The sequence below is a fragment of the Chrysemys picta genome, chromosome 6 (genome assembly GCF_011386835.1).
Source record: "Chrysemys picta bellii isolate R12L10 chromosome 6, ASM1138683v2, whole genome shotgun sequence".
Taxonomy (NCBI): Eukaryota; Metazoa; Chordata; order Testudines; family Emydidae; genus Chrysemys; species Chrysemys picta.
In genome coordinates this window covers 79,937,929-79,955,686 of record NC_088796.1, presented here as the reverse complement: position 1 = coordinate 79,955,686, position 17,758 = coordinate 79,937,929, and the positions used below count along the sequence as shown (strand labels likewise).

The 17,758-nt window shown below is 42.4% G+C and overlaps 1 protein-coding gene across 2 annotated transcripts in view; it reads left to right on the top strand.

Annotated features, from left to right (window-relative positions):
- Positions 1 to 17,758, top strand: part of FBN2 (fibrillin 2) — a 257,739-nt gene that overhangs the window by 163,755 nt on the left and 76,226 nt on the right. For both annotated transcript variants that reach the window (XM_005303063.4, XM_065599317.1), the window contains 4 exons: positions 825 to 947; positions 3,026 to 3,151; positions 12,188 to 12,310; positions 16,804 to 16,926. In XM_005303063.4, coding sequence (XP_005303120.2) covers positions 825 to 947; positions 3,026 to 3,151; positions 12,188 to 12,310; positions 16,804 to 16,926 — 495 coding nt within the window. The remainder of the gene's footprint in view (positions 1 to 824; positions 948 to 3,025; positions 3,152 to 12,187; positions 12,311 to 16,803; positions 16,927 to 17,758) is intronic.

The window sequence follows — 17,758 nt, the reverse complement described above, 5'->3', positions numbered from 1 at the left end:
TGTGGCTATCAGTGTCTTACGATGGCTAAATACCTTTGTAAAACTGCCCCTAAAGCTCACTGTGGTTAAGCCATTGCTGAGAAGAAGGGAAAGCCCCTCTCCCACAAGCTTTTTGGGGCAATTTATTGTTCGAGGTTTCATTGCATCTCCAAGTAAAAAGAATTGTTCTTCTTTGAGTTGTTGCAGTTGTGTGCTCCACACCATGAGCCAGAGACTTTTTTCCTGCAGCAGTTCCCACCAAGGTGGCACATGCATCCTGCTCCTCCTCAAGGCCCCTCCTTATATAAGGGCAGTACTGCCCGACTCTCCTTAGTTCCTCCTTACTGCCACTAGCCTAAGTCAGAGCTCCTTGTGTAGTTCTCTCCTCACGGTTTATTACCTGCATCACAGCTGCTGGCTGGGACTTTGTTAGTGTAAATAGTTAGTAGGAGTCAGTACCTGTAGTATGGTGTAGTGTTAGTTTAGTAGAGGTTTTGCAGCATTCTCCAGGTTTTAAGCACTGTTTTGATTCCAACTTCTCTAACAAAGTACTAAAATTGAAGTTATTTAGGGTATGTGTCACTTGAAGTGGAACCACTTCATTCATGCATATAAACTTTATTGTAAGAGGAAAATTTAAAATTAAATCAATTGTTTATTAACCAAGTATCTCCTACTGGTATTTAGCATTGGTACAGGTGTCCTCCTGGCTATAATAATCAAATTTGTGTTTTTTGGTGTGTATCACCTCACAGGTTAATTGCGAGTACAACATATTACCTGCTATAAATATACAGTTTTACTCTTTACTCTTTCTGGTGTCTTGGTTTTCTTCTGCTGTACAGATCTTGATGAATGTTCTAATGGAACCCACAAGTGTAGTGTGAATGCTCAATGTGTGAACACTCCTGGGTCATACCGTTGTGCCTGTGCTGAGGGATTCACTGGAGATGGATTCACTTGTTCTGGTAAGAAAGGTCTAAGAAGTTTCCTGCAAGGGTAGTTTGGATACTGATTTTTCCCATTTTTTTCTGAAGCTTTGCAAAATTAGGACTAACTCCCAAAGGTGGGGAGAAAATTGTAAGAGCCTCTGCCATACAAGATGCAAGTCAAGAGCCCTCCAGATCATTCAAGAAACTTGCTAGCAGAGACTCCCGGCTCTCACTTTAGCTTGTGTACCAAATCTGCAGGTGGCTGATTGGCTAGTGTTCTTGTCCACCGTACCCTCCTCCTGCCCGCCCACTCCCATCAGCCAGTAAACTCTATAGCCAGGAGCACACACTGCTCCAGCTCCCCATTACACATCCTGTCCCTGTTGGCAGGATCCCTGTAGCAGGGACTGCAGAGGGCAGCATCTGTTTTCCCTTCAATATACTAGTTTGGGGAGGATTTGGTCATTATTGTATGAAAAGTTAAGTCTGGTTAGAATTGAAAAATATATCATGCTTATTCCTTTGCATTTGCTAATAGTTGGCTTCGAATTTCTGTTTTAAGAATTAACTTTTTCTCATATGGTAACTGAAAATAATCTGAAATATTGAAAATTATCCTGATTTTATATATAAACACTGATGAGATTGTGTATTTGCATGATTACAGTTTTGTCACCCTTTCCATCCACAATATAGACCTGCAGTAACATCTGTTTTCTTTCAAGTACTAGCGCATTTTGTCCTGCCATGAGTGCAGGAGGCTGGACTAGATGACCTCTCGAAGTCCCTTCCAGTCCTATGATTCTATGATGTGTGTTCAGTGACTTTTTTGTGAATACATCTAGAATATGCTATAATAGCTAGAAAGTAATGTTACTGCATACTATACTTTTCAACTAACCTAAATATAGACCCAAATTTTCTTCCATCCTAAATAGATAGACACTGTCTTCTTTCTGTTTATTATGGTCAGAATCATTAAAATATTCTTTTAATTGTAGTAGATGTAGTTGTAGTTGATAAATATGTGGTTTTAAATCAACTTTTCCCCTCTACTGTTTATATGCTTCATTCTGGGTCATTCTCATATATTTTAAAGACTAGTATTTTAACATTTCGTTTTCATAATTTTGAGAGCTAATCATTAATGAATAGAGCGGAGGGATAGCTCAGTGGTTTGAGCATTGGCCTGCTAAACCAATCCTTGACGGGGCCACTTAGGGATCTGAGGCAAAATCAGTACTTGGTCCTGCTAGTGAAGACAGGGGGCTGGACTCGATGACCTTTCAGGGTCCCGTCCAGTTCTAGGAGATAGGATATCTCCATTAATTTAATTTATTTTAAGAACTAATAAGTCAGATTTAGTATCTGGGTATACTTAGTCTGGGTGATCAGGTTCATTTTTCATGTGGTTACAATGACTGCACTCTTGAACAACATTCCCATATATATGAAATGTTTATAAATCTAAATGATGCTAGCAAAACAGTAAAATTTTAAAGGCCAAATGTTTAAAGAACACCTGCAAAAATTAGCGTACTATGATGTATGCACAGAAATGATAGTTTAAACCCACAGACCCCACTGGTGTTCAGTTTGTATATGCAAATAGTGTTTGTGTATGTATCATTTGCTCACACAGTTAATAGTGTTAAAAAATTGTGTGAAAAAGGCAATTTACATTTGCATAAATAGAGATTTCATTTTGAAAATTTGCCTCTAGAATTGTCTTATTCAGAAATATTTCATCAGTCATTATGATGCACGTTTATGACTTCAGAAATTAAATATCCACCTTATTGTTTGTCAGAATTGCCACTAATGGGTTTGGAAAACTTGCATCGGTTCAAAATTAGATACTGTATGATAAAATCTATTAATGAAAATGTCAGTACATGGAGACCCAATAGGGGAAAAGATATTGGAAATAGTTGTTGCCTTTTGTTTTTCTACATTCTTTTATATTCTATCTTTGAATGGTGTACCTGCTTTGCTTTATATCAACAAATGTTGAACAGAATTTATTTGAACGATAAATGGGAAGAAACAGAATCATACTTTGATGATAAAATATATCACAGAAATTTAATGGCTGCTTACTTCTTTTCCTGCAGATATTGATGAGTGTGCAGAAAATGTTAATCTGTGTGAGAATGGACAGTGCCTGAATGTCCCTGGTGCATATCGATGTGAGTGTGAAATGGGATTCACTCCAGCTTCAGACAGCAAATCTTGCCAAGGTAAGTTACCAGTACTTCAACCTTGTTTTCTGAGTTTGGATTGGCTGCTGTGAAGGAAACCACAAGAAGTGCTGGAAGAACCTCAAGCTAGAAGCAGAATACACATCGCATGCTTCATATGCTTCTCCAGCAAGGATTATTTTGCTGTATGAATTATGGTGAAGGTAGCTTTCATCTCTTATGAAGTTTTCCTGGTCTTGGGCCAAGAAACCTGGAGTAGAGGTTTGGCTCAACAAGTTTGTTTTCCTTAATCATTTTTCTTGTTTTTGTCTTAGTGAATGGTTTGTGGAAAAACTCTGCTGACCACTGTTTTATTTAATACATTTATACAGGAAATATAAACTATGCTGATCACCGCTCTATTTAATAAATGTACACAGGAAATTTGAACTGTGCTCTTCACTTCTGTGTTTAAGTTACAACAATCCTAAAATTTCTCTTTTTGGAACTTTTCTTCTCCCGCTTTCTCTCTGTAATATGTACTCATGACATCTTGGAAACTGTAAACCTCTTGAAAAGGCATCTAAAGCCAGATTTTTAAAAGCATTCTCTAAAATTGCACCCACAGTTTTGCATATGCAGACCCCCATATATATGTACATAAATCAACGTTCTCACTGCTGTAAAACTTAGAAACTTCTGAAAATTTGGCCCTGAGAGTCAACTGGTCTGATCTATTGCGTTACCACAGTCTTGTCAATAAGCTTGTTTAGGAGATTTTTCAGTGCAGTTTTTGCAGCTGCTTTGACATCATACTGATACTTAAACAAAAATCCTAAAATATCAGAAGCGATGGATATATTTTGTAAACAAGAAAATCATAACTCTCTGGACAGCCATGGCAAATATTTATTTTTAATGATGCTATGTAGTGAAGTCCTTGAAAGAGAAATTTGAGAATTTTGCCTAAGATATTGGGACACAGTTGTGTTTTTTTTAACAGTAACATGGAGCACCCATGGAACCAAACTATGGTATAGGAGGTTTTGCTGATCTGGTGAGTGCAAAGGAAGGACCTTTCTTATGGGTGAGCAGAAATGGTTCCTTGCACTTGAGGTATAATCCTGGCCATGTTTGGTACATCTACTCTGAACTTAACATAAGAATGGCCAGACCAATGGTCCATCTCGCCCAGTATCCTGTCTTACGACAGTGGCTGATGCCAGATGCTTCAAAGAGAATGAACACAAGAGGGCAATTATCAAGTGATCCATCCCCTGTTGTCCAGTCCCAGCATCTGGCAGTCAGAGTCTTAGGGACACCTAGAGCATGGGATTCCATCCCTGACCATCTTGGCAAATAGCCACTGATGGACCTGTCTTCCAGGAACGTATCTAATTCTGAGTTACTACAGAGAATTCTTTCCTGGGTGCTGGCTGGTGAGTCTTGCTCACATGCTCAGGATTAACTGATCGCCATATTTGGGGTTGGGAAGGAATTTTCCTCCAGGGCAGATTGGCAGAGGCCCTGGAGGCTTTTCGCCTTCCTCTGCCCCATGGTGCGCGGCTCACTTGCTGGAGGATTCTCTGCACCTTGAGGTCTTTAAACCACTATTTGAGGACTTCGGTAACTCAGGCATAGGTTAGGGGTTTGTTACAGGAGTGGGTGGGTGAGATTCTGTGGCCTGCGTTGTGCAGGAGGTTAGACTAGATGATCATAATGGTCCCTTGTCTACACTACGAGTTTAGGTCGACTTTAGCAGGATTAAATCAAATTAAGCCTGGACACGTCCACACGACGAAGCCCTTTCTTTCGACTTAAAGGGCCCTTTAAACCGGTTTCTTTACTCCATCTCCAACGAGGAGATTAGCACTAAAATCGGCCTTTCGGTTCGGATTTGGGGTAGTGTGGATGGAATTCGATGTTATTGGCCTCCGGGAGCTATCCCACAGTGCTTCATTGTGATCACTCTGGACAGCACTCTCAACTCAGGTGCACTGACCAGGTAGACAGGAAAAGCCCCGCAAACTTTTGAATTTCATTTCCTGTTTGCCCAGAGCACAGGTGATCACGCAGAGCTCATCAGCACAGGTAACCATGATGGAGTCCCAGGATCGCAAAACAGCTCCAGCATGGACAGAACGGGAGGTACAGGATCTGCTCGCCATATGGGGAGATGAATCAGTGCTAGCTGAACTCCGTAGCAGTAAACGAAATGGCAAAATATTAGAAAAGTTCTCAAAGGCCATGAAGGACAGAGGCCATAACAGGGATGCACAGCAGTGCCGCGTGAAAATTAAGGAGCTAAGGCAAGCCTACCACAGAGCCAGAGAGGCAAACGGAAGGTCTGGGGCAGAGCCACAAACATGCCGCTTCTACACGGAGCTGCATGCCATTCTAGGGGGTGCAGCCACCACTACCCCAACCGTGTGCTTTGACTCTGTCAATGGAGAAACATGCAACAGGGAAGCGGGTTCGGGGTACGCGGAAGATGTTGATAATGATGATGAAGACAATGAAGATAGCTCACAGCAAGGAAGCGGAGAAACTGGTTTCCCCAACAGCCAGGATATGTTTATCACCCTGGATCTGGAACCAGTAACCCCCAAATTCACCCAAGGCATGCTCCCGGACCCTGAGGGCACACCAGGGACCTCTGGTGAGTGTACCTTTGTAAATAATATACATGGTTTAAAAGCAAGCGTGTTTAATGATTAGTGATTAATTTGCCCTGGCAATCGCGGCCAGTACAGCTACTGGAAAAGTCTGTTAACGTGTATGGGGATGGAGCGGAAATCCTCCAGGGACATCTCCGGAAAGCTCTCCTTCATTTACTCCCAAAGCCTCTGCAAAAGGTTTCTGGGGAGGGCTGCCTTATCCCGTCCGCCATGATAGGACACTTTACCACGCCAGCCAGTAGCACGTAGTCTGGAATCATTGCATAACAAAGCATGGCAGCATATGGTCCCGGTGTTTGCTGGCATGCAGACAACATCCATTCCTTATCTCTCTTTGTTATCCTCAGGAGAGTGATATCATTCACGGTCACCTGGTTGAAATGGGGTGATTTTATTAAGGGGGCATTTAGAGGTGCCTGTTCCTGCTCGGCTGAACAGAAATGTTCCCCGCTGTTAGCCACACGGTGGGGGAGGAGGAGTGAAGGGATCATCCCAGAGAATTGGGTGTGTGTGTGGGGGGGAGGGGTAGTTGGGTTTGTGCTGCATGTTAACCCGGAAACCCCAGCCCCTCCTTTTACATTGCGAACCCATTTTAAATGGCCAACCCAATGGGTCCTTGGTATGGGAAATGAGGGTGCTACTGTTTGAAACCATTCCCACATGTTATTAGGGTTAAAAAAGCCAAAAGACTGTGGCTTACCATGGCTGCCTGCACGCTGAATTCTGTTGCCTGGCACTGCGTGAGTGATCTCTCACACCAAACCGGCAGGCTCTCAATAGAGGAAAAATGCGACCTTGTAACGAAAGTACATGTGCTGTGTAATGTGAACAGCAAAATTTAACGTGAAAGAGTGTACCCATTGTTCTCTAAAATGTGTCTTTTTTAACCACCTCTCCCTTGTCCTCCACCAGCTTCAAATGTTTCTCCTTCGCAGAGGCTAGCAAAGATTAGAAGGAGAAAATAGCGGACTCGGGATGATACGTTCACGGAGCTCCAGATGTCCTCCCACGCTGAAAGAGCACAGCAGAATGCGTGGATGCAGTCAATGTCAGACTACAGAAAAGCACAATATGAACGAGAGGAGAGGTGGTGGGCTGAATCGCGGGATGAATGGAGCAAGTGGCGGGCTGAATATGATAGGTGGCGTCAGCTTGCAGACAGAAGGCAAGAGTCGATGCTCCGGCTGCTGGAGCATCAAACTGATATGCTCCAGTGTAGGGTTGAGCTGCAGGAAAGGCAGCAGGAGCAGAGACCGCTGCTACAGCCCTTGTGTAACCAACAGCCCTCCTCCCCAAGTCCCATTGCCTCCTCACCCAGACGCCCAAGAACACGGTGTGGGGGCCTCCGGCCACCCAGTCACGCCACCCCAGATGATTGCCCAAGCATCAGAAGGCTGGCCTTCAATAAGTGTTAAAGTTGTAAAGATTTAAACTGCAGTGTGTCCTTTTCCTTCCCTCCTCTCCCACCCCTCTCGGGCTACCTTGGCAATTATCCCCCTAGTTGTGTGATGAATTAATAAAGAATGCATGAATGTGAAGTAACAATGACTTTATTGCCTCTGCAAGCGGTGCTCGAAGGGGGGAGGAGGGGGGGGGGTTGGTTTACAGGGAAGTAGAGTGAACCGGGTGAGGCGGAGGGTTCATCAAGGAGAAACAAACAGAAGTTTCACACCGTAGCCTGGCCAGTCACAAAACTCGATTTCAAAGCTTCTCTGATGCGCACCGCGCCCTGCTGTACTCTTCTAACCGCCCTGGTGTCTGGCTGCGTGTAGTCAGTGGCCAGGCGATTTGCCTCAACCTCCCACCCCTCCATAAATGTCTCCCCCTTACTCTCACAGATATTGTGGAGCGCACAGCAAGCAGCAATAACAATGGGGATATTCTTTTTGCTGAGGTCTGAGTGAGTCAGTAAGCTGCGCCAGCGTGCTTTTAAACGTCCAAATGCACATTCCACCACCATTCGGCACTTGCACCGCCTATAGTTGAATAGGTCCTGACTACTGTCCAGGCTGCCTGTGTACGGCTTCATGAGCCATGGCATTAAGGGGTAGGCTGGGTCCCCAAGGATCACGATAGGCATTTCAGCATCCCCAACGGTTATTTTCTGGTCCAGGAAGAAAGTCCCTTCCTCCAGCTTTTGAAACAGACCAGAGAGCCTGAAGACGCGAGCATCATGTACCTTTCCCGGCCATCCCACATTGATGTAGGTGAAACATCCCTTGTGATCCACCAGGGCTTGCAGCAGCATTGAAAAGTACCCCTTGCGGTTTATGTACTCGGTGGCTTGGTGCTCCGGTGACAAGATAGGGATATGGGTTTCCGTCTATCGCCCCACCACAGTTTGGGAATCCCATTGCAGCAAAGCCATCCACTATGGCCTGCATGTTTCCCAGAGTCACTACCCTTGATATCACCAGGTCTTTCATTGCCCTGGCAACTTGGATCACAGCAGCCCCCACAGTAGATTTGCCCACTCCAAATTGATTCCCGACTGACCGGTAGCTGTCTGGCGTTGCAAGCTTCCACAGGGCTATCGCCACTTGCTTCTCAACTCTGAGGGCTGCTCTCATCCTGGTATTCTGGTGCTTCAGGGCAGGGGAAAGCAAGTCACAAAGTTCCATGAAAGTGCCCTTACGCATGCAAAAGTTTCGCAGCCACTGGAAATCGTCCCAGACCTGCAACACGATTCGGCTCCACCAGCCTGTGCTTGTTTCCCGGGCTCAGAATCGGCGTTCCACGGCATGAACCTGCCCCAGTAACACCATGATTTTCACATTGCTGGGGCCCGTACCTTGTGTGAGGGCTGTGTCCATGTCAATTTCCTCATCACTCTCGTCGCCGCGCTGCAATCGCCTCCTCGGCTTGTCCTGGTTTTGCTTTGGCATGTCCTTGCTCTGCATATACTCCAGGACAATGGCGTGGTGTTCATAGTGCTCATAATTGCCGCGGTGATCTGAGCGGGCGCCATGATCCCAGTGCTATGGCGTCTGGTCTGAAAAAAGGCGCGAAACTGACGAGGGAGGGACGAGTGACGACATGGCGTACAGGTACAGGGAATTAAAATCAAGAAAGGTTGCTGTGCATCAGGGAGAAACACAAACAACTGTCACACAGAATGGCCCCCCCCAAAGATTGAACTCAAAACCCAAGGTTTAGCAGGCCTTTGATTTCACGGAGGGAGGGGGAAGCAAATGAATACATCTATTTTTTACATCTTAAGCATGCAGCAGATGGTGCAGCATTACTGATAGCCCTCAGCATCTTCTGGGTGCTTGGCAGAAGATACTGTACTACGACTGCTAGCCATTATCATCAAGACGGTTCAGTCGGACTGCCGGCAGGACTGAGTCTCCAGGAGACAAAGCATGTCTGCCCAGGTGCCTCTGATTTGAACTGGAAGACGACGACGGATATCAGTCTTAGTACACCATCTACTGCCAAAAGGCAAGGGGCTGCTGCTGTGTAGCAATGCAGTACCACGTCTGCCGGCACCCAGATGACATATGGCGATGCTGAGCTGAGCTGAGCGGGCTCCATGCTTGCCGTGGTATGTTGTCTGCACAGGTAACCCTGGTAAAAAGGCACAAATCGATTGTCTGCCGTTGCTCTGACGGAGGGGGAGGGGCCTGATGGCATGTACCCAGTACTCCCCGCGACACTGTTTTGCATCATCAGGCATTGGGATCTCAACCCAGAATTCCAATGGGCGGCGGAGACTGCGGGAAGTGTGGGATAGCTACCCACAGTGCAACGCTCCGGAAGTCGACGTTCGCCTCGGTACTGTGGACGCGGTCCACCGGCTTCATGCACTTAGAGCATTTTATGTGGGGACACACACAATCGACTGTATAAAACCGATATCTATAAAACCGGCTTCTATAAATTCGACCTAATTTCATAGTGTAGACATACCCTGAGTCTATGACTGTGTGTTGTTTGAAGAAGTACTTCCTTTTGTTTGTTTTAAACCTGCTGCCTATTATTTTCATTGGGTGACACCTGGTTCTTGTGTTTTGTGAAGGGGTAAATAACATTCCTTATTCACTTTCTCCACACCATTCATGATTTTATAGACATCTATCATATCCCCCTTTAGTCCTCTCTTTTCTATGATGAAAAGTCCCTGTCTTTTTAATCTCTCCACATATGGAAGATGTTCCATACCCTTAATAATTTTTGTTGCCCTTCTCTGTACCTTTTGCATTTCTACTATATCTTTTTTGAGATGGGGCAGCCAGAAATGCATGTGGTATTCAAGATGTGGTTGTATCATGGCTTCATATAGTGGCATTATATTTTCTTTATTATTATCGATGCTTTTCCTAATGGTTCCTAACATTCTGTTAGCTTTTTTTATTGCTGCTGCGCATTGAGCAGATGTTTTCAGAGAACTATCCACAATGACTCCAAGATCTCTTTCTTGAGTTGTAGCAGTTAATTTAGACCCCATTATTCTGTATGGATAGTTGGGATTTTGCTTTCCAATGTGCCTTACTTTGCATTTATCAACATTGAATTTCATCCTTTTTTGTTGCCCAGTCACCCAGCTTTGTGAGGTCCCTTTGTAACTCCTTGCAGTCTGCTTTGGACTTACAAAATTACTCAAAATAGTTATCATCTGCAAACTTTGCCAGCTCACTGTTTACCCCTATACCCAGATCATTTATGAATACGTTGAAGAGCACTGATCCCAGTACAGATCCCTGGAGGATACTATATCTATACACATTATTTATGTAGCTTAACTTACCTTTATTTAGACTCTTAATTTTTACTATATTAGAAAATGATAGATGATGCACTTCTTTACTAGATGATGATAAAATTTTTTTACTTGTGATTTATGGCAAACTCTATTTGGATGGAAATTAAAATAAAATAAGATGCACAAAAAAGCATTTAAATAGTTTTATGTAATAAAACAATTTTAAATGTGCAGGATATATAAACAAAAAGTTTATCAAAATATTTTGCATTTAAAACTACCTGATTCATTAAGCAAATGGAAGTATTATTTGTAGTTAGTGAATTGAGTTGATTTTCGAGATTTTAGAACTAGTAGATCTCACCCTCTCACATCTCATTTTTATTAATAGATTGGAGAAGGAAAACAAGTTTTCCTGCTTTTTCAACTTCCAGTTGGTTTATTACCTTTGAATGAACTAGTTGAATAAACTGAAATGAAGAAAATATTCTCTCTGCACCTACAGAAGAGGCTACTTCTGCCCAAAGCTTGTTTAGCATTTCAACAAATTCTGGTTCCATGTGCTTAGCCAGTGACTTCTACCAATTCAGTCATTTAACTTTCCTTAGAATATAGCAGCAAACGTGCTACTGAATATTATTTTTGTATTCAGTTTAAATTATTTTAATATATTATACTAATGTTAGGCCTTAAAATAGGTTGTCAATTTCAACTTTAATTTTAAATAGGTATATTTTAAAATATAAACCTGTATTTAATTTAAATTAAATTAATTTTTTTTTAATTTTCAATTTTTATTTACCCTGATGCACATGTGCAGACATATTAAAACAGTCTGGACTTGCTTTAATTTGCCTTCTCCATTTTCCAGGTGTTTATGAAACTAGGTGGAGGCTATGTCCATATCTCCAGTTTACTCTTGGAGCTACATGGCAGCTAGACACTTGCGGCTGGCCTGTGCCAGCCAGCTGAGGCTTTTGAGCTGGGAGGGTCTCAGATCTCGTGCTCCAGGCCAAGCCCGGAAGTATACACAGCAATGAAACAGTCCTGCAGCTTGAGCCCCATGAGCCTGAGTCAGTTGGCACAGATCAGCTGCGGGTGTCTAGTTGCTGTGTAGACATATCCATAGTGTCTCTGGAAAAATGGGAACACTATGGGTATGTCAACGCAGGAACTAGGGAGTGACCAGCCTACTGCTCTCTTTTTGGTGTACTTTGCATTCTTTCAAGGGAAGTTTGGTGAACCTTACACACGTGCTTACCTACATGCTGGAAACTAGGAGCATGGCAAATGATCAATCCCTATCATTTGCATTTGTTTAATGATGTACTTTTGTTTTCTTTTTTCTTTTTTGTATATTTCTAAAAAGTCATTTAATAATATTTTGATTTTAAAATCTTTTTTTTTTCCATTTGGAATCCGGGGGATTCATTCCTGATAGCATAACTTTTCTTGACAAATAGAAATACTGAACGTTCACTTTATATCTGAAAATTATTATAACAAATATGACAGGAATAAGTGATGTGGTGTCTTTAAAACTACTCCTCAAAAATTCCTATGTTTAACTTTTAAAGTATACAAGCTATGCATCTGATTTTCCAGAAATTCTATTAGTGTTTTATGTGTTCTTTGAGTGTTTTTAGTTGTTCTTAAGATAGTGGGTGCTATTATGATGAGCTGTAACTAATTGCTCTTCCTCTATTCCTTCAGATATTGATGAATGCACCTTCCAGAACATTTGTGTTTTTGGTACCTGCAATAACTTACCAGGCATGTTTCACTGTATCTGCGATGACGGCTATGAACTGGATAGAACTGGAGGAAACTGTACAGGTATATCCAATTCTATACAGAAATGTGGCAGGTCTTTCAAAGAGGAGTTTAATGTCCAGTAACTCCTCACTTAAAGTCATGCCGGTTAATGTTGTTACGTTGCTGATCAATTAGAGAACATGCTCGTTTAAAGTTGCACAATGCTCCCTTATAATGTTGTTTAGTAGCCGCCTGCTTTGTCCACTGCTTGCAGGAAGAGCAGCCTGTTGCAGCTAGCTGGTGGGGGCTTGGAACCAGGATGGACCGGCAGCCCCCCCCCCCCCCATCAGCTCCCCTAAATTCCCTGTGCGGCAGCCGCCCAGCAGGCTATCAATTGTCCACAGTTCAGCTGTCCCTGTACTGTCCTGTACTGCTCCTGCCCTCTGCCTTGGAGCTGGTCCTGGGAGCCTCCTGCTTGCTGTGCAGGAGGGGAAGCGGGGGGCTGATGTCAAGGTGTCCCCCTCCCCCCTGCTCCTGCCCCCCGCTTACCCCCCCCCATAGAGCAGGGGGGACACATGACAGGGTCAGGACGGAGGGAGCTTGCTGGCCGCAGCTGCTGTCGCAACTTCCTGATCTACTTAAAAAGGCAATGTACTTAGAGTGTTGTCAGCGTACTTAAAGGGGCAATGCGTGTCTCTCTCTTTCACACAGGGTGTGTGTCTCTGTCTCTCACTGCCATGCTGTCTCCCCTCCCTCCATTCGTGCTGCCTTGTAGAGTGTGAGGCTACATTAACAACAATGTGTTAACACTTGAGGGCTCAGCCGAATGCTAGTTCATCATTTAGCATTAAGGCATTCCCTGGGAAATATCCCACCCTCTTCCACTGTCTGACTTCACCACCTCAACCAAGCTTCACAATCATCATTGCTTTGTACAGTATTAAATTGTTTGTTTAAAACTTATACTGTGTGTATTGTGACAGATTCAGACCAGAAGAATATAAAAGAGTGGTGGAAGGCAGATATATCAGCCTTCAGAATGAGCAGGTCCCTGTTCCCTGGATAGCCAAACAAAGGCTACTCCAGGCCAATTAACACCGGATGCCAATTAACCAATTAAAGCCGTTAGGCTAATGGAGACAGCTGGAACCAAACAAGGTCCCACTTATACTGTTTAAAAGCACTCCTTCCAGTGCCCTCTGGGGAGCCGAGGTGAAAGGAGCTGGAGGAGAGGAAGCATTCCTGAATCCAGAGATAAGGCTGAAGCTAGGAAAAGGGGACCACAGGGGAAGTGGCCCAGGGAATCAAAGCAGCGTCAGTGGTGAAGGGAAAGCCAACAATAGCTGTTACCATTAGGGTCCCTGGGCTGGAACTCAGAGTAGAGGGCAGGCCCGGGATCCCCCTCCCCACCCCCATACTCTACGGAGATCCCCTGGAGAAGGGAAGCAGGAGTCGGTCCAGGCAGGAGGCCGAACTGCGCCTACTGAGCTCTACAGAGCAACAGAGACTGTGGGGTATTCCTCCTTCCCAACTCCCATACTGGCCGGTGATGAAAGTAACTCAATAGGCTGATTCACTACATGCATCTGATGAAGTGGATATTCACCCACAAAAGCTTGTGTTCCAATACGTCTGTTAGTCTGTAAGGTGCCATAGGACTCTTTATCGCTTTTTACAGATCCAGACTAACATGGCTACCCCCTGATACTCAATAGGCAGTGACTCTTGCCACTACACTGAGAAAGGGAAGCCACATTGGGGCCTTATCGAGTTTCTGAATCCTCCCAGAAGCGCGGGACCCACCAATACAGGCTCGGAACTTTGTCACAGTATATATATATATATATATATATATATATATATATATAGCTTTTTGTCTGGTGAAAAAAATTTCCCTGGAACCTAACCCCGCCTATTTACATTCATCCTTATGGGGAAATTGGATTTGCTTAACATCGTTTCGCTTAATGTCGCATTTTTCAGGAACATAACTACAACGTTAAGCAAGGAGTTACTGTACCAATTCATCTATTTTTCCATTATCCTTTCTGCATGGTAAAATCAGTTGATTACTAAATGGATACATTTTAAACTCTTTTTAACTCTGTACAATTAAAAGATTCAAGCTCAAAGAATAATATTTAAGAAAACAAGTACCCCCCCCAAAAAATGTTTTTTCCTATGTTTTCATCTATATTCCAGACTTAGTCACCCTTTCCTTCAACCTACCTACGCCTCCAAACAGAATGTTTTTGTGAGCATGTATGTGTAAACATTCCTATATGTGTGTGTGCGTGTGCATTTTAAATAAGAACAAAAGAGAATGAATATGGTAGTTCTTAAGTATTCATATACAATTTAATTAAGATACTAGCTGGATTTATTATAAACATTCAAAAAATATCTCTGGTAATGGGCCTCAATCCTGGCTGAGTTGTTTCAGCAATCCTTCTTTCAATCTAATACTTGTTCTCTGTTTGATAAGTGCCGGATGTGGACAAATGTGCACTAAGGAAGTTAACTTTTTTTTAAATGTTCACTATTCATTAATATGTATGGAGCATCATTCTATAAATGTACATGGTGCTTTGCAGACATAGAATTAAACATGGTCCATGAGGCTCGTCTATTCCAGTTTAGACAGATACCCTAATACTTAAAGTGTTTGCATTGTAAGAGTGGGAGCAGATTCTGAAGAGATCAGTGATGAAATCCTAAACAAAAAAAGTGAGTTTTAAGGAGCGATTTGAAGGAAGACAAGGAAGTTCCTTGATGCATTGGAAGAGCAGTTGTAAGTGTGGAGGAGCAACATGAAATGCTTCACAAAACTGAGAATGGGTAAAGCGTCTACAATTTATTTTTAGAAGTCTGGACCAAACTGTACTCATATTGGAAGTGGTACAGAATCAAAGTTTTATAATAAAAAGGAGATTTTTTTTTAAACTCGCTCTTTAAATAAAAGAGGGTGGGGGGCGATGCAGGGGGCGATGCAGGGTGCAGACAGCAGCAATGTCCGATATAGAAGGCCCTCCATTGTGCATGGCAGACACAATCATTCTGTTATAGCAGTATAATTCACACATTGTCATATGTTATGCAGCTTAGATACTTCAAGTAAGAGTGGGCCCCATCTCATTCATTTTATTTGATGTTTCATTTTCTTGAATTGCCTCAATTATTATTGTTTGCCGATCATACAACTGTGATATACTCCTTACATGGATTTCTCAGACATGCTACTAATATGCAGAGTAATATTTTAATGAGATCTATAATTAGAAAGAACTCGTTTACAACATTGCAATTTTTTCCAAACACTTTGGGACTTCCAGCATTGCCTTATTTACTTAGTACTAGAAATCATATAACCTAGTTTATCCAGTCTCCAGTTAACCAAGTCTCCTGTTTAATTAAATCTGTATTATGTCCTCCGGCAGAAATTGGTACTATGCATTGTTTCCCCAATTAGACAAAGTGCTATATAGCAGAGCCCTGCAGCGGGACTGGGATCCCGCGGGTCCATAATAGCAGGAGTGGGTAAAATGTATTTTGTTGCAGATGTGATTAAGTGGGCAAAAAAAACCCCAGACTGCAGTAATTGCAGGAAAACACTTTTAAACTTTTAATACTTAAATTTATGTGAGGTTTAGAACGAGATTTGATGTCTATTATAAGAAGTTAAAGTATTTTTACATGGTTTAAGCAAGATTTGTTTTATTCTTTTAGTTGTAAAAATTGTCTGAATTTTATTTATATATTAACTGACCACTTTTGTTTTTTGTTTAGTGGCCTCAGGGAATCTCTCTCTCTTGTGGGGTCTAAGGTTTTGCAGGTGGGAGAGGGATAAAAATGTAAGAAACAGTGTGGAATTAGATTAAGCAAGATAAGTTTATGGAGGGAATGGTTTAATGGGATAACATGATTTTAGTCAAATGAACAGCGTGCCATCGCTGGTAAATAGTATCAATGGCCAATGAGGGTCTGGCTGGAGAATCTTGCCTACATGCTCGGGGTTCTACTGATCGCCATATTTGGGGTCGGGAAGGAATTTTCCTCCAGGGTAAATTGGCAGAAGCCCTGGAGGTTTTTTGCCTTCCTCCGCAGCATGGGGCAGGGGTCACTAGCTGGAGGATTCTCTGCTACTTGAAGTCTCTAAACCACAGGATTTGGGGACTTCAACAGCAGAGTCAAGGGAAAGGGGTTGGGACGGCTTTGTGGCCTGCATCATGCGGGAGGTCAGACTAAATGATCGTAATGGTCCCTTCTGACCTTAAAGTCTATGAGTCTATGGAAGCGGGGGAAACAGGATAGAAAAACAGTCCCAGGCAGGGCTCTACTATGTAGGGCTATATGGTATTTTGGTTAAATTAAGAACTGGACAAAAGTAATGTTTCTATTAAATGTGCAACTGTAGAAATTGTTCCTGAGTGTTTCATGAACTGTAATTGCTTCAACTTCAGTTAAAAATAAAAGGTTTATCTTTCTCTCTCTCATTTGAATCATACCCTCACATCGTTCCCCACATCGTTCCTCCATTAAATCAACAGATTACAAATGTAGCTTTCCCATTTTAGATATTGATGAGTGTGCTGATCCCATTAACTGTGTTAATGGTCTCTGTGTGAATACGCCTGGGAGGTATGAGTGTAACTGCCCACCAGATTTCCAGCTGAACCCAACTGGAGTAGGTTGTGTGGGTAAGTGAAAACTATTTCAAATAAGTATGACCCATAGAAGTGGATCCAGAGGCCTCTTGTACTGATACTAGATCATTTCTAAAGATAGAGGGCCAAATTTTGCCTTGTTTTGCATCCTGTTCAAAATCAATGAGTGCAGATTTTGGTCCAGAAAATATGAATCTGTTACTGTCATGTTAGATATCAAACCATGCTCCTAAATATAGATTTACCAGTTTTAAATACTATAAACATTGTCCATTTTCTTAAAATATATTTTCTGTATATACCAGAGTGTTTGTTATTTGCATTATTGATTCCATTTTCTGGATGGACCCATGTTTCTTATTTTAGTAATTGAGTTTTAAATCTAAGAGTTCTCATGGGGCTGATGTACACTTCCTCTGAAGTAGATTTTCTAGACTTAGCTCACTGATGTGGTTAAACCTGTATCTGAATTAGAACTCCATGAAGTAGCCATTTGGATTGAAACCAACCTGTGAAAGATACACTTCAATGCAGTTTGTGTAATTCCCTCTGGTGTACTCTGGCTTAAAGTAAGCTTATGTTTACTTGTCCCTTTGCAACATGATATAGAAAGATAGTCTTGTGATTACAATACTTACACTAGCACCTAAATTGCTTGACTTCCAGTAATGGTGTCACAGACTTATTGAGTGAACTTGGGTAAATCATGTAACCTTTCAAATTGGAAATGGCACCAAAGGCCTCTTCACTTTGCTTTCTGGGGATGTCATGGGTTTTTTTTTTTATTTTATTTTTTAAGCATTTATATCTGTAGTAATTTAAAAAAATATTATGATTGCTATTGGTCTAAGTCAAATAAATAAAA